Source organism: Trichoplax adhaerens, genomic scaffold (genome assembly GCF_000150275.1).
Source record: "Trichoplax adhaerens TRIADscaffold_2 genomic scaffold, whole genome shotgun sequence".
Classification (NCBI taxonomy): Eukaryota; Metazoa; Placozoa; class Uniplacotomia; order Trichoplacea; family Trichoplacidae; genus Trichoplax; species Trichoplax adhaerens.
Window position 1 is genome coordinate 6,609,618 of NW_002060944.1, and position 21,346 is coordinate 6,630,963.

The 21,346-nt window shown below is 35.0% G+C and overlaps 2 protein-coding genes across 2 annotated transcripts; one reads left to right on the forward strand and one right to left on the reverse strand.

Moving 5' to 3' along the window:
* Nucleotides 1–365: 365 nt before the first annotated feature.
* Nucleotides 366–6,313, reverse strand: TRIADDRAFT_20607 (uncharacterized protein; the record flags this gene model as incomplete). The annotated part of the gene is made up of 29 exons (XM_002110043.1): nucleotides 366–437; nucleotides 546–600; nucleotides 702–761; nucleotides 855–917; nucleotides 998–1,026; nucleotides 1,146–1,202; nucleotides 1,427–1,475; nucleotides 1,585–1,655; nucleotides 1,859–1,952; nucleotides 2,120–2,178; nucleotides 2,271–2,320; nucleotides 2,413–2,467; nucleotides 2,554–2,641; nucleotides 2,726–2,793; nucleotides 2,952–3,028; nucleotides 3,121–3,170; nucleotides 3,415–3,554; nucleotides 3,712–3,807; nucleotides 3,900–3,983; nucleotides 4,081–4,142; nucleotides 4,265–4,343; nucleotides 4,472–4,588; nucleotides 4,691–4,825; nucleotides 5,045–5,101; nucleotides 5,193–5,252; nucleotides 5,334–5,411; nucleotides 5,516–5,631; nucleotides 5,808–5,874; nucleotides 6,182–6,313. 29 exons carry the CDS (start codon nucleotides 6,311–6,313, stop codon nucleotides 366–368), a joined length of 2,220 nt encoding a protein of 739 aa, XP_002110079.1.
* A 7,418-nt stretch (nucleotides 6,314–13,731) lies between these two features.
* On the forward strand, nucleotides 13,732–19,051 carry TRIADDRAFT_53663 (uncharacterized protein; the record flags this gene model as incomplete). Its single annotated transcript, XM_002109497.1, has 20 exons — nucleotides 13,732–13,802; nucleotides 15,025–15,184; nucleotides 15,447–15,539; nucleotides 15,758–15,907; nucleotides 15,993–16,057; nucleotides 16,179–16,235; nucleotides 16,705–16,765; nucleotides 16,856–17,055; nucleotides 17,195–17,258; nucleotides 17,353–17,410; nucleotides 17,501–17,599; nucleotides 17,704–17,767; nucleotides 17,843–17,882; nucleotides 17,957–18,012; nucleotides 18,086–18,128; nucleotides 18,266–18,346; nucleotides 18,441–18,517; nucleotides 18,600–18,672; nucleotides 18,805–18,885; nucleotides 18,977–19,051. The coding sequence occupies 20 exons, from the start codon at nucleotides 13,732–13,734 to the stop codon at nucleotides 19,049–19,051; spliced, it is 1,668 nt and encodes a 555-aa protein (XP_002109533.1).
* Between the last annotated feature and the right edge of the window lie 2,295 nt (nucleotides 19,052–21,346).

Here is a 21,346-nt window from a genome sequence, read left to right on the forward strand (position 1 = left end):
TCATTTTATATGTATTTCAAGCAATCCAACGATTGCATCATTGTACAAGCTGTTTTAATAACATTGTACAGACATATCGTGTCAAATATATAACCGGCCAGCAAAATATAGGCCTTTGGTTAATGCCTACCAATATTCATATTTGTATATTAAAACAGCCGTAGTAGTCATGTATGGTTGACATCAAGTAGCTACATGACGTCGTCCTTTATCGTGTAAACTGTATACTAATCTTCAAATTTTTTACTTACTGCATATTTGTTTCCTTGAATAATGTTGCTCATATGTTATGAGCGTATAAGAAAAAAATAATTAAATTCAGATTTAGTTTAGCAAAGCGTAAAGAAAATGAGGTAACCAAGAATTTACAAATCCCAGCTAAAAAGGTGATGTTTTAACAACATATCGCAGAGATTCTGTTTCATTGGAACATTAGTCTAGAATAAAGAAGAATATGCTAAGGAACAGTGATAAAAGAGTGGTACAGTATTTCCATTAACTGATTAAGGTCAAAAAGTTAGGTGTACATAACAATTAATATTTACATCTTTCGAAACTTCGTAATCTGCGGATAAGTTGAAAGAGAAATTCGATAAAACTCTACAAAACAAGATGAAACTTTGTTAAAAAGATTACGTCATAGAATAAAACAAATAGCTTCCTTAGATTTAGTAATACTGTTTGGAACAAAATTGACGTACCTTAATTCACACTTAATTTGTATCCATCCAGGACTACGTAGAAATGATGCGGCTTCGTACCTTTGTCGTGATAATACAACAGCAAGTAATAGATGAATATTATTTATTGTAATATTCTATAGATTATGCTAGTAAAGTAATATTTTTGTATACCATTTCGCTACTACTTCTTCACAAGAACAAAGAATTTCTAGCCATAGATGCAAAACTTGCTCGCTACATTCAAATTATTATATTAAAATTAGCTGACATATTTTACGGAAATGAACAGTAAAGTAATATCAAACATTTCTTACTTTAGTCCGATGCAGATGAGAGATCGAAACTAAGATTTGTCCCCAAAAATAAACAAATTATAATCACTCAACATTGTAAGGAACTTTTATATTGTCCTATAATGATATACGTAATATCCACATCTAGTAGTACTACAGTAGACGATACCTTCATATCCATACTCGCGTGCAATTGATCGTGTGTTATATTTACGGAATGTACAGCCTATAAAGCATGAAATTGACATAATATCAACAAATATTGAATCTATCATGTGTATTTCTAATAACAACTAGAGAATTACAGTAAAATAGTCGAATCTTTATTTAAAAATTCTTGAAACATGATGTGCGTGATATGAATAACTTCTCACAATGACTCCTCGAATAGATTGCAAGAATGAAGAAAGTTAATGTTTCTATTAAATGTAATAATTCGGAACTATTTACCCGGTATAATATCTCTTCAGGAGTTAATACTCTGCCGTCTTCATCTAGCCTGAATAATGAAATTTTGGGTTATTAATGCAACATTACCAGAGGTAGAAACTTTAAATTGAAAAAATCTGTGAGAATACTCCATGACGTAGTCGATTTTGATTACTTACTTATATGTTTTACATAATACAAGGCGAGAAAAGACCGAGTGGTAATCTCTTTCTATTTCTTTAATGCTAGCCTACAAAATGAAGTCATATATAGATAACATAAAAATTTATATTCTACATAAAAACCTAATATAATCAGAGGTTTAAACGCAAGGAATACTTTAAAGCTTAACCTTGAATTATACTAATACATGAATACTATTAAGGGAAAACTTACTAAAACGAACCTATAATATTAACATTTGCAGTATTTATTTCAGAAGGTTAAGCATACCTCTTCTATAAAAGCCCATGGGTGACATTTTGCTCCTAGGACAGACGGCTTAGTTATTCCATGCTGAAAGACCGCTAAGAGAGCATCACATAATCTGTAAATGTGAGCATAAAATCGTTTAGACTTCGTAAATCATGTACAGGAGATCAAAAGAATTGCATAAATGTGATGTTTACTTTGGAAATTACCTACAATTAATTAATCTGTCATATCTACGCGTAATAATATTTGATGACATCAGTTGTATTATAAATAATTTACCTGCCACGTACTAATGGAACGATAACATCGGTAATTTTGTCATCACCAGCAGCATTATACTAAAAATTATAAAATAAAAAAGTTAATTGCTGCAAATAGTGTGCCTGCAATTTAAATAAATGATCGTCTTGTTAACTAATCCTGCCCAAACCTCTTTACTTCTTTCATCAAGGAGTTCAACAAATTTAGCAGGAAACCAGCCTGAAAAAAGAATTCATATTATTTTAAATATAACGTGGAAAGAAATTGAAAATGTTTTTAAAGCAGCATATTATTTACAGCTATTCCATTACCTTTTAAACCGTTCAGCTCTCCAACCCAGCAGTGATCATCCGATTGTGAAATTATCTGTAGTTTTTTTTATATTAAAATCAATAGGTTACCCTTGTAACGACAAAATTCAACCGTAATTATCTGTTAGCTTGAATGCTCACTGTTATGATATCGTTTTTTCTGAAGCCTAATTCATTATCATCATGTCCGTCAAAATCTAGTATGGCTCTAGCACGACGAAGTCGGTTCCTATAAAATTTTGTAGTATAATTAAATAACTTTTCCATTTGTAGCAAAGTATGATACATCAGTTCGTGTTTAACAGATGCTCACCTTGATACAGTAGCAAACTGTTCGTAATCACGCCTGTGGCTTTCTACTGAGTAGTCCGGGACTAGTGCCTTTATAGCAAATCAAACAAGATTGGATAAAAAGGCAATGAATGATATAGATATGACACTAATTTTGAGTTAATATTTCTGAGAAAAGGGTCATAGAATGAGCAAGAAATAGCTTAAAATTTGATAGTATAACGATAACGTTCTAAAATTTATTTTACACCAACCTTTTTCGATTTTGCAGCCTGAAAATGCCTAGCAACTTGCATGATACATTCTCGTAGATTTGCTACTAATTCTTAGTATTAGAAACATTATTAAAAGTATTAAAATAACTTCATCTCTGATTGGTCGTTTTAGAGATATTCTTAAGTTAGGATGCTACAATACCAGTTTGCCTGACGTTTTTCGTTTTAGCCCAGTTTGCTGATTGCTTTTTTCTTGTAAGACAGTTTGCTAAGTAGATGTAAGAAAATTGTAAGATTAGAAATTAAAATCGAAAAGATATTTACTTGCAATAATAAAAGTATGTTAATCATTTATACATAATATGTCACCCAAGAAACCGTTTTTTCTTCTTCTGTAATCCTCAATATTTCGTTGTTTCATTTGCTAATGCGTTGCATATAATTATCAAACAATTAACAACCAAAAGCATACTGAATCTCCAGAATACTTGTTTACACGCTAACCGATTTCGATAATGTTTCCCCGTCGTCGTTCGTAAGTAATGATCCTAATTCAGCAACAAGTAAATCTAGAAACTTTCGACGGCTGATCTCAATAGTATCTACTGATAGATCACCTGCGATTGTATAAGAAGCCTGATAAAGTAAATAAATAAAATACATAATTTTAGTGTTGCGACTTGCATGATTACATCAAAATATTATTTAAGTCAGCAAGTCTGTTAAAATACCAAATTGCTATTAACTTAATATCAAATTTAGCGCATCATTAAAGCATAAAAGGCGTATTTACTTCTATCAGCTTTTCAACATCGTCTACGTCTAATGGAATGTCAGAAAGCATGTTGAATATCTCAGCAGAATTGTCTAAAGATAGTAAATCTTTTTGCTATAACCATTTGATGAAGTAAAACAGCAGATTAGTGGATATGAAGTCGCATAGCTAAGTAGATTAGTAAGAATAAGCTGTAAAATACTTACTCTTAAATGTAGCATACCAAGTGTAAACTTAAACAGAGCTATGGAGCCCTCATAAAGATATAAATCCCAAAGGCGCAAAAGGACCTACACATATAAGGTTCAATGTATTTAGAGTAAACTGCAGACTGTTAGGATTAGATACTTAATAAATCCTACAGATATTTTAAATAGTGCTACGTACTCTAGTCTGTACTACACTGGCAAATGCGGTCAGGAACCAATGTAAGCAAATCAGAGATAATTCTAAGACGAAATGAACAGTATAGCATTGTTATTATAAAAGGTTACAGAAAGTACTTAAATAATTATATATGATAATCATATGACCATATGGTTAGTTTACGTAATGATAATTGTAATTATACCGATATCATTGTTTTTAAGAGCTATATCCAGTTCAGGTAATTTTTCTGTTACAAGCTTACGCAAAACTCTTTGATCAGCCTACAGAGGTTCATTAACAAAACAAGACAACACAAATTTCATTACGGAAGTATAGATTTATGAGATGAAGTAGGAGTAAATAGAGATTTGCAAATGATTATTTTCTGAGGAGAAATTTCTAATAATACCTGTACTCCAATTAATGTGCTTGAATAATAGGAAGAAGGCATTAAATCCTCCATAACTGTAGCTAGCAGCCAAAAAGCGTCTTCTTCTTCAAGAAATAGTAGGAAAGAAGCTGCAACCTATTTAGTATTTAGTGAATTGATACAATATTGCTCGGTATGCTTTGGCAAGGGTTTCTCTGACAACGAAAGATGCAAACATAAAACCTTGAAGAGTCTTACCATTCCTGTGCCTTGGCAATATCCAATATCGGGATATAACCACGCGATGCCTTTCAAAATCCTCCTAAGTTTTGTAATTCCTGGACTATATACGCTATTAAAGCAGGCATTTGTTGGCATAGTTCTTAAGAGGTCCTGCAATTGATTAAAAATAAAGTGTTTGTAAGTTAGATGTCGAAATAACTTTGAATAAAGCTGTTTGTGCAATACTGTTCATTTTGTTGATTCTATTTTAAAGTATTTATCTATATAATCTACAATTGTTCTACCATTAAGAATACGGTAGTTTATTTTTTCATGAATTAGATATAGCTTATAAAGCGAATCGAGATTAGTAATGTTGTTCCCCATTACCTTTTCGATCTGCTTTGAAGAGAGAGCTGTACTATCGGACGTCGCACGAATAATTTCCTATCGAATTTCAATAGGATAATTTATGATTATATTTACATTCAATTGACCTAAAAGGATACACAGCTATTGCAGTAAAGTTGGGTTTAACCTGGTATGATATATCATTAGATTGTTTCTTCTTCAAAGCTCCTGATATTCTCATCCATAACTATTTTTAAATTTCGTAACGAAAATTGATTAGTATCTAAGTATAGCATTAAAAGAACAATGTTATTAAATAGTAATGTACCTGCTGCCTATAAGAATGTGGAATTCCTTCTTTCAGTAATGAGTGCAATTTATCGGAGCGAGGGAGCATGGGATCTATCTGTAGATTAGTGCAACAATATTCGATATTAGAATTATTCCATAAGAATGAGAGTATTTTTCAATTATTATAATTTTTCTGGAAATACTTGAGCAATAATGTACCTTATCCCATGTAAGCGCCTCTAGTTGGCCATTTTGTGTAAATTCTAAATATGCTTGCCATCGTAGCTTTAATGATGAATCTTCATTAGCAAGAGAACTTCTTGTTGGTTCCAGACCTGTTATGTAACGCAAAAAGGGTAAAAAGTTGCAAATATTATCTAAAATACCGACGTGATTGCTTATTGGCGATGTAACTACCGTTGAAGAAATAAAAATTATAGGCCATACTGGTATCAATGAAGTACAATATTTACAAGAAGCTTTATTCGAGAGCGACCCCTGTATCATTTACCTTTATTTTCTACAAGAAATCCAAATTCATCATAAGAAAAATCGGGCGGTGAATAACCTTCCTCACTCTATGGAGACGGTAGCATATATTAAATTTCATATCACGTAAAGATTTTCAAACTTAAGTTGCTATGAGTTCTACTGCTACGCTATCATCAACCATGGCATATTACACTATATGTTGTACAAATAACTGCACCATTACATATAGTTTATTAATTAAAGTTAAAGTTATAGAGAAATTTTTCTTCTATAAGCACTATACAGTATACGACAATACGATAATGTACTCCGAAATTAATAAGCCTATGATAATGAAGAGATTTCTGATTCTAATTTTGTTGTTTTTAATTTTAAGATAAATCATGTATTTACCAAATTTGTTTTCATTAAAATTTCTTGAGGCCACATATTAGGAATTAATGCCGAAAATGGACCACCAGGTGTTGGTTCATATCTCTCGTCATCATATTTAGGCTTGAGCTGAGCTGATTTCCTCCGTGGCATAAGTGAGCTATTACTCATTGTAAAACCATTTTGTTGCAAATCAGCAAAGGATTCAGCAATAAATCCACTTGACGGTACTGTATAAATAATATATAAAATGATGTAATTGAGAGGCCAAAAGATATTATTGATATCAAATTATAATATCGTTTTTAAATATTATCATTACATAATTCTATCAATAGAGTAAGGTATGTCGACTAATAAGATGTAATTTTTATTTTTTTTTTATAACAGAATTGGCTAAGAGAGGCGATAATTTTTATAGTACAGCAGCGTATTAAAATCACTGCAGAAAGTGTTAGTTGAACATGGTGTTAAAACAGAGACATACAATTATTACTCTTTTAATTGGCTACTGTTGATTATACTAAGGAAAGATTAGAATAAGAGTAACGAATAAAACATTTTATAATTTAACTACCGTCTTTTACAGTATAAAGCAGTAGGTAGATTTCTACAGGAGTTATTATTTTATTCGCATCGACAGTTTGCTGAGTGTTGAGTTTTAAAAATTTCTTACACCATAAGAAGGATAGAGTACGGTAGATAGGCATTATTTAAAGAGTTGTTATTTATTAATGAATTTCAACACGATACTGTATCAATCCGTTAATATAATGATAATTTTTGATTGACTTTGCGTAGTTATTTACTGTATTTATAAATGTGCAGTATTATCGTCCATATTAGATCGATCTTGATGGCCCCTAGCCAACGGTTGCCTACTTCTAGTTTAAGTGCGTCGACAATTTTTTTTATACACTTGTCGTAAAATGGAGATGAACGGACACATTACGTTAAAGAGATTGCTTGATTTTAAATGTTGATCAAGTACAAGTAGGCAATCGTCTGCTAATGATTTGCTTGTCGTTGGTTTGTAGATATTTTAGTAAGTCTGAAGAAAATGAAGATGAATGATCTACCGAATTAGAGAGGATTACTTAGTTATTGAATGTCGATCAATTACGATCAAAATAATTTTCTACTTGTAGTTAGTAGGCTACGATTGATCAAGTACAAGTAGACCATCGTCTGCTAATGATTTGTTTGCGGTTGGTTTGTAGATATTTTAGTAAGTCTGAAGAATATGAAGATGAATGATTTACCGAATTAAAGAGGATTACTTAGTTATGGAATGTTGATCAATTAGGATCAAATAATTTTCTACTTGTAGTTAGTAGACTACGTAGATATTTAAAAAAAAATTGAGGGTCCAACTACTGAAGGGATTAAGTACTGCATACAAAGTACAAGTAAACAGTTGCCTACTTCCACTGGATATGTAGACCTATTTGTTCATTGGAAGAAAAATAGGAATGAATGATCAATTCTATTTATGAAAGCGATTGCTTGGTATTGAATGCTAATCAGATTTGCGATTCATATTAGTCAATTATCTTGTACTTTTGGTAGTCTGTAAGAGACAGGATGTAATTATAGCCATAATCCCATGGTGGATTATGGCATCAATGGCAGTAAATTATTATTTTATTATCATTGGCTATATCCATTTATTCAACTCAGCCATTGCACAAGTAGTAGAAATCGTATGCAGAATTTCATCAAGGCGTTCAATAAATAAATAACGTACTGTGCAATATGTTATGTTAACCACGAGTTTATGATGGATATTGATCGTCATCGACTGGACAGTAAGGCAAGTCTACATAGAATAGAGTAACGAAATTTCTCCTAGACGTATGTTGAAATAGGCCTTTAATTCTAATTATTGTAAGCCACTGATTTTTTGGCCATCAAAAAGGACACCCGCTCAATCTACAGTCTTTACAGAAAGTAGTTAACCAAATGGCTGTAGTAGTTTCCTTTTCATATTAGTATCCCTTAACAAATCGATTCTGCCATCGTATGCTCATGAACTATTTTAACATACGTATTATGTAGCATTGCGTCAAATGTTTGTTACCGTAAATTAACTTTCCTTCTGCTTCACTAATGGAAATGGGAGTCGTAGACTTGTATAGAACATATAGACACGAACAGGATCAGCAAATTCAATGGAGTAATTGAAGTTTGCTGAAGATCGCTGAATTCAATGGAGTAATTCAAGTTTGCTGAAGATCGAACAGTCTGTTGATGGGCTTTCTATAGTGGTCATAACATGACATGTTTATTTAATTCTTGCAGAAAGGTACATATTGATCCGATTTTGAAATCATCTAGCTGGACTTTATGTACATTTTCAATATGTCCCTAATTCAATGTCATGATGATAGACATATGTAGTGTATCTATGCCTATCTCGTGATAATCCACAGTTCAGCATGGCTTTTACTACCATTCAATTTGTATAAAAGAAATGATAAATAAAAAAAAAAAACACCAGACGTAGCCATGGCATTTAGGTTGTGCTATCCTTCATTACTCGATTTTTGACTATCCTACCGGCCATTTCAAAGTATCTTTACGAGATAGAATGGATTTTAAATGAATTGAATCGGTTTTCGATTTCTCTTATATATGGATCCATTAAATAGGATTGTCAATCCATTCTTAACTAGTGTACCGGCTATGTTAAAAAAAAAGGATCCGTATGTTTAGGTTAAAATCAACTTTGAATGAGATAGAATTTCAATTCTATGATCGGATTGAGCAGATTACCCCTTTTACATCGATGATATGTCCATGGAATACAGCAGTAATTTGATTCTTGGCTACTATACCTGATATGTAAAAGTATCGATTTATTGACCATGGAATCAATTTTGAATGAAATCGATTTTCCATTTTATTGTCGTATTGACTACTTTTACATTGATGATATATCAAATTGAATATGGTAGAGTAAATGGACTTTTTGCTAGTCTATCGTCTATGTAAAAGTACGCGTATGTTCACCATGAAATCAATCTTTTAATGAGTAGTATTTTAATTCTGTTTTAGTATTGAACAGGCTGCCCATTCCTTTTTTACATGGATGATAAATCAATTTCTAGTGAATCGATTCTTGACTGTTCTTGTATGTCGATGATGGAAGAGTATGTTCACAGAATGACAGATTGATATTAGAGGAGTGAATTTTATTATTTTTGGGGAATGAATTCAATTTTCATTCCGTCATAAGACTAATTAGACCGTCGATTTTTCTATTCCCTACGGGTAGATCATCTACTGTACTGTGTTTATCGATTCTTGACTGTCCTTCTAACCTATGTCAAAGTAGATTCAATTTAAGGACTTGTAGGAGAAAAAATTCTTGCTTAAAAGTGGCTGTTCACTGGCGAGGATACTATTGTAGTAGAGTAAAATGGATAAGTTCATTTAATCCATTGAAAGCCAATTTTGCCACAGTAGGCAATAGACTGTACATCCCTCCATTAACATGGATCTTCTATCCAACATTGAATCGTATTTACATCGTCATGTCAATTAATTTAATTATTATTATAACTAGATCAATCATGTTCTAGGGATAGGAGAAAGTAAAACGGAAATGATAATTTCAGTTCAAAACGAGAAAGAATGTTCGTTTATGAGCACGATGCTATCAAATATCAAACTGAGAACAATCTTGTTCTAGGGATAGGAGAAAGTAAAACGGAAATGATAATTTCAGTTCAAAACGAGAAAGAATGTTCGTTTATGAGCACGATGCCATCATTTAATCTCAAATTGAACACGATAATGAATAAAATATCCAACTGAAAACTATTTCAAATCATCCTTGACTGGAAAAAAAATCGACCACTTTAAGAATGGAGCCCCAAAGCTACTATCCACTTCTCTCTACGTTAGAGATCAACGTAAGCTATCCCCATCCAATGGAAAGGAAAGGAGAAAAAAATTAGCTTAGACGACATTGATTGATTGATTGATGCAAAGGGTGGATCATAAGAGTACACTTTCCATCAGTGCTTCCGTTCTTCATCGTCAAACAGAATTACATTTCTGTAGAATAGATAATGCTGGCCTTGACGACTATTCTAATTGATATTCTAATTTTAATGTCATTCAATTTTTTATTTATTGGCCATGGATAGCCCGTAGTGTTTTTATTGTTGATAGTTGAAGTAGAGTAGTTGGAAGATGTGTATTGCTGTAGTCGATTATGATGGTTATCCTTCTGTATTGGGCTACTGTTATTCTCTTACTTCTTGGGATATTTTTCACAGGGAATTGATTTTGAAAGAGTCCGTTGAATCAAAATTCAACGGCATGGCGATAGTAATAGCAAGAATGGAAATTGATATGCATGGAATAGAGCTGTCTACGTTGTTTTCATAGCAGGAAAAGTTTCTTCTTTTTTTGGGGGGGGGGCAGTCGTCTATCACCAAGACATGATTTATGTCTTGGTGGTGGAGATGAGATCATCTCAGCGATCATAAACTGAGAAAGATTTCAACGCACAGCGTTCATCATTTCCTATTTCATGACTCTATTTTTACACATCGTGGGCAATATCATGTTCTAGTTTACTAGATTGCCTAGTCGATGTGTTGATTGTAGACGTAGCAATATCTTACACTTGGAGAATGTTATCCAAGTTGCTATCCCCCAAAATAAAGTACAAGTTCAACCTTTTCTTCTCTTTTCTTGTCAAGGTTTATTAAAGCCATGGAGTATTGCTTGACTACTCGTACACTATCTGCGACATTAGGTGATCAAAAAAGCGTTTCTAAAATGGAGTTTTTCCAATGTTATCCAACTTGCTATCCCTCAAAATAAAGTAGTGTATAAGTTCAACATTTCCTTCTATACTGTAGAATACAAGGCATTCTGTTTTCTTGTAAGGTTTATTAAAGCCATGGAGCATTGCTTGATTACTCGTACACTATCTGCGACATTAGGTGATAAAAAACGCGTTCATAACATGGAGCTTTCCCCCCCCCCCCAAAAAGGCCATTACATTTTTAGGGGTGTTATATTGTCATCAAGTTTTAAAAGAGGTTCATGAGAGCGAAATGCTCGTCGTATTCATTTTGCTATTGAGAGGGGGGCAGGCATTGAAATGATGTTCCTATAACTCAATCAAATTATTTTCCTATAACTCAATTGGATCATCATTACTAATTTGTGTTGAATGGCGACGAATTAAAAACATGGTAGAATGAATGAGTAAAATCGGTCGTTGAAATTTTTCTTGTATTGATTGGTTTAGTTTAGCGATATTGGGTGGTTCATTGTGTTGTAATCCTTGCCGACATGGAAGGATTCTTCAATGAAATGGGAATATGGACCGAGTAGTAAAAGTCGCCGCTTTGGATAAACTATTATACGACTATCATTGGATATCAACGGTGTCTAGCCGTCGGCAATGTAGTGGATAACTGTTTTTGGAGGGGAATGTTATGATACTGATTTTCCATGATAGCGTTAACATTGTCAACGTTTATTCAAGAGATTGAACTAATTTGCCTGCCAGTTGTTGAATTGCAATTGAAATGAGGATCTTGATGGATAATATTTTGACACTGTATGGAGATGGGATTCTTCTACGTGGCAAAGGACTGGATGAGTTAAGCGGAATGTCTACTTAAGAACGGATGATTCTTCTACTTTAACGAGCTATCTATCCTATTATGGTTTTACTTTCAACTACGCTAGGATATTTGGAATAATACAATTTAATCGATTGAGCTATCGTTGGGATATAGTCTTGAAAATGATGTTCATCCTTGTTGAGTTCACGTCGTCTATCCATAAACTAGCACCATTCATTTTACATTAACGATACCTTTATGATCCAAAGAATTGGAGTAAGCATGATTATTTCTTGAAGGCAATATAGGCTGCAGCAGCGATTTGGCAAATTCCATGGTTTTAATCCTCTTACCTTTAGAGAAGAAATGATCAATCAATTGAATGAGCAACAACTTGATATTTTCAATATCATGCCTAAGATCAAGATTTCATTTTATTGACGATTACTAATTAAATGGAAAGGGTAAATGGATGATCAATCCATCACACTCTCAAAGTTGGAGTAATAATCGATTGATCTCCACTTGATTGTATGACTGTATTTCATTCTCTTCTTGTCAAACTAGAAATGATACCCTAGCACAGAGGCAAAAACCGCCAATCTTCTCCTTGATGGATAGCAAACTGTATTTAGTATTTCCATTTTATTGGACTATCGTCTCCTACTTACCACTTTCAATGGAGTCCAACAACAATTTTTCTTCTTCTTCTTCTTCTCCAATCAACCATCCAAACTGAATTCAATACCAAGTGTACGAACTAGCCAATTGCTAGTTGTGTACGTAACTTGGGCAAAGAAGGAAAGAAGAGGAAAAAAGAGGAAAATAGGCAAGGAAAGAAGTTGTACAACGATGGAAAATGGCCAAAAGGCTGCAATAGATCGAGGATAGAAAGGCAAGTACGGACTGGGGCCGTTATTTGGATTGGGTGGGCCGATTGATTTACGTCATGAGTTCTCAATTATGTTGCAATGGAGAGTGAGTGTATTGGCTATAGAGTGTCTGGAAGAGGCCATCCAGTCGTATCAAAAGTAGTGGACGATTTGCGATAGTGGGGGAGTTGGCAATTTGCAGAGCAGATTGGCTATCCTCCACGAGAGAGTAAATATAACTTTGGATCGATGGTTTGTTGACATACCGGCAAAAGACATTGATTCTAGAGGCTAATATGGAGTAGGATGGACAGTAGGTTGGTTAACAAGTGTTTAAGTAAGGCAGTCATTGGATGACATTGATCGATCTGATGTCGTTATGGACATCCAAATCGATCGATGGAGTAGTCTACTCGTATGCCGCCTCGCCTCGCTTAGGCTTTACCACTCGTTTTGATAGAGTAAGAGTCGATTGCTAATTTTCTTTTGGATATCATGATAGCTATGTTATAGCCTATTGATTAGTCACAATGATAGTCTACTCGAGTCTTGAGATACTTTACGATGGCTTTCTTGACACAGCCTAGCTGTCGTCAAGCTTATTACTTTGCACGAGTCGATATCGGAAGACTTTCTCTGGCAGGTTGCTTCTTACTGTCATGGCAAGCTCTGCCCAGTTGGATCTTATGAAAGCGAGTAGAAACTATGACGAGAGCTCGATTACAGCGTAGGAATAGACAGTATTGCATGGACAAACTAACGTTTATCATCACCCTAGGCAACAATCTGCAGCTACCTCCTAGGTCGTCGATATCGTGCTCGTTTTCGTTGCCCCTGCAAAATGCTGTACTTTATTTGGCAGCCAATGACTGTACTATACTGTAGAAGAATTGATCAATGGCTTTCAATTTTATATCCATTTGAAATAGAGACTATAGTAAGTGGATACAAAAAGTGCAAGAAAGGCAATACATCATCACTGTCGTCTCCATTACTCCAGTAGAGCAGCACGATTGTCTGTCCCGTGGAGTGGACTACTGACTACACCACTGCACCCAGCTGTGAGCTAATAAATGATTTATACTCCATCATGACTTGATGCACTATGGTATCTACTTTTAGTACAGTCAATGCAATTGCAGCTGTTCTCTTAGCAGAAAATAGTGTGGCTCATAAGTTAGAAAAGTAGAGTAAAGTAAAGCAGAAAAATCATCGACAGAAACTCCTCATTGCCCCTAACCCCACTGCCTATTTACTCTTGACCTTTATAGGAATGTTCGGTGGTTGATCAATACGGATGGACAGGCGGACTACATCATGAAATGGACGAGTTCCTAGTGTACAGTGTACAGTACCGAGTTCCCCGTACAGTAGCCAGCAAGAGGGTGACAATGAAGTGGCATACAGTACGGGTGGACAGATGGACTACACCATGAAATGGAACAGTTCCTCCGAACTGTACTGAGTTCCCCGTACTGTACAGTCTACAGTACAGTCTACAGTAGCCAGTAAAGGGGCCACGGATGCCGTGGCCTACAAGGTTGGATGCTGGATCGGTACGGATAGACAGATGGACTACATCATGAAATAGTACAGTTGACCAGCACAAGGGTCACGATGCAGTGGCATACAGTACGGGTGGACAGATGGACTACATCATGAAATGGAACAGTTCCTCCGAACTGTACTGAGTTCCCCGTACTGTACAGTGTACAGTACAGTCTACAGTAGCCAGTAAAGGGGTCACGGATGCCGTGGCCTACAAGGTTGGATGCTGGATCGGTACGGATAGACAGATGGACTACATCATGAAATGGACCAGTTACTACTGTAGTGAGTTCCCCCTACAGTACAGTTGACCAGCAAAAGGGTCACGATGCAGTGGCATACAGTGCGGATGGACAGATGGACTACATCATGAAATGGACGAGTTCCTCCGAACTGTACTGAGTTCCCCGTACAGTACAGTACAGTAGCCAGTAAAGGGGTCACGGATGCTGTGGCAATGTGACATACTGTACAAGGCTGGGTGGTTGATCAGTACGGATAGACAGATGGACTACATCGTGAAATGGACGCGTTACTACTGTACTGTACTGAGTTCCCCGTACAGTGGCCAGCAAAAGGGTCACGATGCAGTGGCATACTGTACAGTACAGTACTGTGTACTGTACTGTGTACTGTACTCATGCCCCATTACTTTTTTAGCGAGGCTGGTTGATCAATACAGATGGACAGATGGACTACATCATGGACTGCACAGCGCACACCCGATTTTACACACAACAGTACAGTACAGTACTATACACTGTACAGTACTGTACTTTTTCCATGCGGCACGATGGTACTGTACACTGTACACTGTACTCCATGAACGTGATGCAACTACCTTGGACAGACAGGCGAATGGACGACGCCGCCGTGATAGTCCCTCTTACACTCTCGGCAAGCCACTTTCTTCCTTCTACGAAGGTCCAGCCATGTCTCATTTAAGTAGAATCGGTAAAACCTGCCATGGATCGCACATCCTGCCTAGAGTTGCATCTTCTATTCGCAACGTAAGTAGACAAAAATGAATCATGCTTTGAATCAATGCACTCTTCAATTTGCTGTCCGAGTGAAGGAAAAAGACACTTGGGGAACCTATTCAACTTGGCTGGTCCCTTTTTTGCTCATACCAGTATACAGTATACTTGGTAGCGTATGGAAAAAAACTGCTCACTACAGTAGTGCTTTGGGCCTGTTCACCGTTTGCACGCCAATGGCGATGCCAAGTCGATGATACAACTTTGAAATGACACTCTTTCTCTCTTATTTTAGTCCAGGTTGTACTCAATGGCTGCTGTTCCCCTGTCTGAAACACCAAAACGAGAATGGAAACCCATTGAACGAAAACAACCACAACCAGCCCAGGTTAGTCTTTGTAAAAGTCATAGTAAGCCCCTAGTCACAGTCAGCGTTCCAAGCGGGGTCGATTTCATTTGCACACCATCCTACCGATGGTATAGATAGTTCTAGTCGGAGAGACGCCGTATGTTACAATGGACTAGGGCAATATTTTCATCCATAGTATCATTAGTCAAGTTCAAAAAACTCTTTTCTACTACTGAATATCACATCCCTGATGATAGATTACACGTTTGGAGAATGGCATGACCGTTGCTTCCATTGAAGATTACTCGTCGACTACACGAATTGCTCTCTATGTCAATGCAGGCAGTCGTTACGAACGATTCAACACCTTAGGAGCTTCGCATGTTATGAAGATCTGCGCTTTCTTGGTAAGCCATCATTGCAAATTGTCATGCATCATTCTATCTGAAATTGGAGTTGATTTTGACACCGGTTTCATGTGTATATCATTAGGCTAACAAAGAAAATTCTGCATTGAAAATCACCAGAGAGGCGGAACTTTTAGGAGCTAACTTACAGTATGGAATAGGACAATGGCTATTTTAATCAATCTTCATTCCATCTCACTACGTAGCAATTTACCATGAGTTAGAATACCTCATCATCGCCATCACTTATCCAATAATCATTTATATCTAGGGCCAAAAATACACGGGAGCACTTGATCATTTCCTCTGATTTTCTAAGAGATCGAGTGTAAGTATTGCAGCAGAGTTCATTTTTGATTCTCTCATCCACAACTGCTGAGTAATGGGTAGACTGTAAATGGAGACTTTGGACGCAATTTCAACGTCAATGCCATTAATAAATGGATAGCCAAATAGTGTACTGTAAATATCAATTGATTCCTTCTGTGAATAAATGGGATATACTGTACTATAGTCAAGCTTATTGTTAGACTGTGCTAAAAATATCTTGAAATGTTTGCAACTTGGCGTTGATCCATTTTTAACCAATACAGTATATCTTTCTCTTTTCTTGATTATACTTACTCTTAGCTATAAATAGATGTGTAGAGTACAATTTCTTGAATCTATTCTTTCTTACAAGTTGTATACGTAAGACGTTAAGAAGGAGCACTTACCAAATTCTACTATATAGCACATACGATATTCTGTCCAATTCTTCTTACATTATAAAACTATTTTTTTTTTTTTATCATCAGTCAACCTGTCTTGAGTATCATCGCCAGTACAGTCAAAGATCCTTGTTTCTATAGATGGGAGGTAAATATCAACGACCAATGTTTACTATTTTATGAAATGTTACATCCATTTTTTAACTAGTCATCCTGATTTCGCCTGCCTTCTCTACAGGTCAATGATAGAAAAGATCACCTTTTTACGGATTTAGCTGCTAAAGACACTGATATTCATGCAGGTCATTATCAATGTGATTTTACCACGTTTACTCCTAACTTTGAAACAATTGCTAGGTGTGTCAGATTAGTTATGGTACTCATCTTACAACTATTTATTTCAGGCATCATGGAAGCTGTTCATCAGGTAGCATACAGGTATGAACGGAAACTTTCGCAACAACATACAGTTGCTAAGGTTCATTCTATTATGGACTGTATAGAATTGTACCCATATTGTATACGAATACATGAGATGATGTTCTCAATGTGTCTTCTACTGATGAATATCATTTAGAGGGCCACTTGCCAATTCTATTTATTGCCCATCATTCCGAGCAAATTCACTATTTTCTGATGTGGTAATGACTACTCCTTATAATTGTTGCCTTTAATATAGAATGGAATGCCCTTTAGATTATTACTTAATTCTTGTCGATTTTTTGATCGTGATAGCTCCAAAGCTTCGCTCAAGAGTGCTTTACTGGGCCTGCAATGACTCTTGTTGGATTAGGTTAATAGTGCAATTGTTGAAATTGCTTTGTGTTGTCATTACAACTATCTATCATCGGACTAAATCTTTTTCTTGGATATCATTCTATAGGCGTAAACCACGACGAATTCGTACAGATTGCATCATCATCCTTTGAAGGTATTTCTGCCAAAAGACCTGGTGAAAAGCAAAAGTCTTTCTACGTTGGAGGTAACTCATAACTTTTCAAGTGATATCTGTTCTCCTTTGATGCTATAAAATCCACTCTATATTGAGCTTTATAATTGACTCATATGATATCTTTCCAATATTAGGTGATGCTCGCTGGTGGGCGGACTCACCGTTGGTCAATGCAGCAGTTGTTACCGAAGGTGTCGGGTTAGTTGCTGTTTTGTTAACAACTGCAGTCAAACCAACTGTTTCTAACTATTATTGCTCGTTGTTGTACTATAGCTTGGAAGACAAAGATATACTAGCGGCTGGTTTATTAACGGTAGGATAAATTATGATGATACGGTAAAAGTGTAAAAATGGATAGAATTCCTAAATGATGCTTTCTAAATATAGAGAATATTAGGCGGTTCTCCATTAATTAAGTATGGAAACAATACTGAGACCTCAAGGTAAGGATCATAAAGTTAAGTGTAACCCTTAAACCTAGCTATTAACAGTTATGTACGCTTTATAATGTTGTAGACTATCGAAAAGCGTCAGCGAAGCCACTACTTCACCATACACAGTAAGTAAATTAAATAAGTATTGTACTGATAATTGGTGCAGTATTAATAATAACGATTCTATTTACCGGTTACAGATTTAAAAGCTAGATTATAATTGCTCGAAATTATTTACATGTCTATTTTTTTTTTTTACTAGGTCTCTAGTTTGAATATAAATTACTCAGATTCTGGACTTCTTGGTAGTTATGTAATTGCCAACGCAGCCGATATTGATAAAGTATGATATATTGTTGGCGATTTGATTTGCCTGTCTGTAATCTACGTTCACATAGATGTGACTGTATAGTTCTGATATTGTCATATGCTTTCAGGTTTTAAAGGCCATTGTTAATCAGTATCGCAGTGTCGCTGAGAAGGGTATATCAAATGATGAATTGACTAGAGCAAAGTAAGCAAGAAATTTTACACGGTGTAAAAAAATCTGGTCTATTAATATGTATTAAAAAATGGTTTGATTTAATTTGTTGCAGAAATCAGCTAAAAGCATATGCAGCTATGTCATATGAGAATCCTGCATCTATTATGCAAGATCTTGCAGTGCAGGTAATGCACGTACATATACTTGCAAGTGGTTGTATTCGTTATTTGTATAAACTCCTTACATTCCCTTTTCATTTACGTCCATATCAACCTGATATTGTTTGTCATTTTTTTCACAAATCTTTATTGAATTAGGCTGGATACACTGGAAGCTATAAATCTCCCGTTGATGTTTTAAACGAAGTTGATAAAGCATCTGTTGAAGATGTCGTTAAGGTGTGTTTTTATCTACTATTTGAATTTATTTTATTTTTAGATATTTACTCCATTTCTCACTGTTCATGAACACTTTGTGATGTTGATATAGGTCGCAAAACGACTATTTAGTGCACCTCTTACGCTTGTTGCAAGTGGTAATATCGAAAAAGTGCCTGCTCTGTAATCGCTGAAAAAAAATAAGCTATAGATGATATTTACATTTATAGTTTATGTTTATAGTAGCACAACATGTTTAAAACTTCGCATCTATCACATGCTCATCCGCTATTTTCAACTGTAATCATACATTTTTGAATTTTATGATTAAGAATTATAGTGCTACTAATTTGAATGACCAAAGTTATTGTAGTAATATCTTCGAAATAAAGTATGAAAGCTAATGTTTAAAAAAATGCCTTGAGTTCAATTTTATTTCAGGACATATGCAAGATAATCGACGATATCTGTAGTGATAAAGTCCAATTTTTTTTTAGCTTTATAAGTTATTAAGAGTACGCTACTTAGTACTTAGGCTATAGCGAATCTATAGCGAATCTATTACCTCATTTCATTACTAGCCTGTGCTAGGATAAGTTCTTAATGTAAGTATGGATATAAATATAGTACTGTGGAATAGGCCTTCAATGTCACGAAGAAAAATTTAAAAATTGAATAAGTTTAGTCGGTATTGGTAACTGGCTCATCCGATCTTCACTCTTCTTTACCAACTTTCGAATTTTTAAGCGACAAAAATTGATGAGTGACATCGGTATGTCTAAATAAGATAATAATGCACCGTATTGCCATACCTTAGTATGCTCACTAGACAATAACATACAAGCTAAAAATTTAAAACTACTTGAAAGATTGTTAAGAGAATTGAATACCTTCAGCATCATGTAATAGCTTTAAGGTTGGTGGATGGCTTGACGCTAAATTTGATGGTCGCTTACCAAATTTATCCATACGTTTGGGATCTGCACCCAATTCTAGGAGTAATACGATCGCATCATATGCCCCTATGCTAGCACTAACATGTAGCGGGGTTCTACCATGACAATCTGCAATATCGACAACTAAGTTGTATCGAAGTAGTAATTGAATGCACTCAATAGCACGGCTATCACAATTACTGCAAGTTAAATATAATGGAGTTCTATGAAGTTTATCGACAGCGTTAACATCGAATCCTTGTTTAAGTAAAATTTCCACACACTCTATATTACATTCTTCGCATGCAAGGTGAAGGGGGTTTTGTTTATTCGCATTATGGGTATTGAGTTTTGCTCCGGCTTGAATAAGTAATTGTAAGCAATCAGCTTGACCCTCTCTTGCGGCAAGCATTAATGGGGTATCGGGCGAGTTTGTTTCAATATTTGCACCAGCTTGGATTAAGATTCTACAATACGTATGATGACCAAATAAGAGTATTACTATAGAATATTTTTCCATTTTGAAACTTTTCATACTGTATTTTAGTTTATTTATTTAATTATACCTATTATCGATAATACTAGACATAAAATATTCATTACCATTTTAAAAGTCCGTATTGAAAAGTTTTGTACTTTTCCAACAGGTGTCAATTGATGACTTTGTTATTATAACATAATTTTAAAATATCTCTTACTGCTTTCACTTTTTAGTGTCTTAATGCTTCATTAACCTTAATAGAGTAATATTTACACCTGATTGATGATTGGATGTACAGAATAGCTTAGCATGACTAAATCCCAATCCTAAAAGCCTATTGAACTGTAGATTAAGTAAAAGTTTACCATATTCGATATTACTTTAAGGATACCGAAAAGAACAGTTCTATGCGTACAGTTATTCTATACTACTTTCGATCGGATTAAGGAGGCATCTCACCTAACACATTCAGAATGGCCAGAAAAAGTAGCTACCCACAACGGAGTCCATCCAGTCGAATTTTCTCGTATCCCTTCGGCACAAGCGCCCATTTGCAGTAAGTACTTTACAATTTCGAAATGGCCTTCTTTAGCTGCAATCACTAAAGGAGTATTAGCAGCACCATCAGTAGTATTAATGTTAATGTGGAAATCTTGGCTATTTTTAGAGAGTATTCTTTGAACTTTTTGGATATCTCCTCGCCTGGATGATCGGATCAATGACGACTGTAATTTGTCGATCATGGTAAATTTATATCTATCGTCGTTTATATTTTGATAAATTAAATCATCATCTCGGTAATTATTCTCGTTATTTTCTTCGCCGCTCTCGTTATCACTAGATAACGAGAGAGCACTGCCCATATTTACAGTATTTGATTAGATTAGGGTGTTTCTGTTAGTTAATGAGATTGATGGTATCGCTAGGGTAAATACTGTAGGTATGATAATTATTTAGACATTGCAATGCCTGAGAATAATCCGTTATATCGTATTCTTATATTCAAGAGATATGCCATACAGAATCGAATTGTTGTGCTTCCGATTAAAAACGCTTATTTTGGATG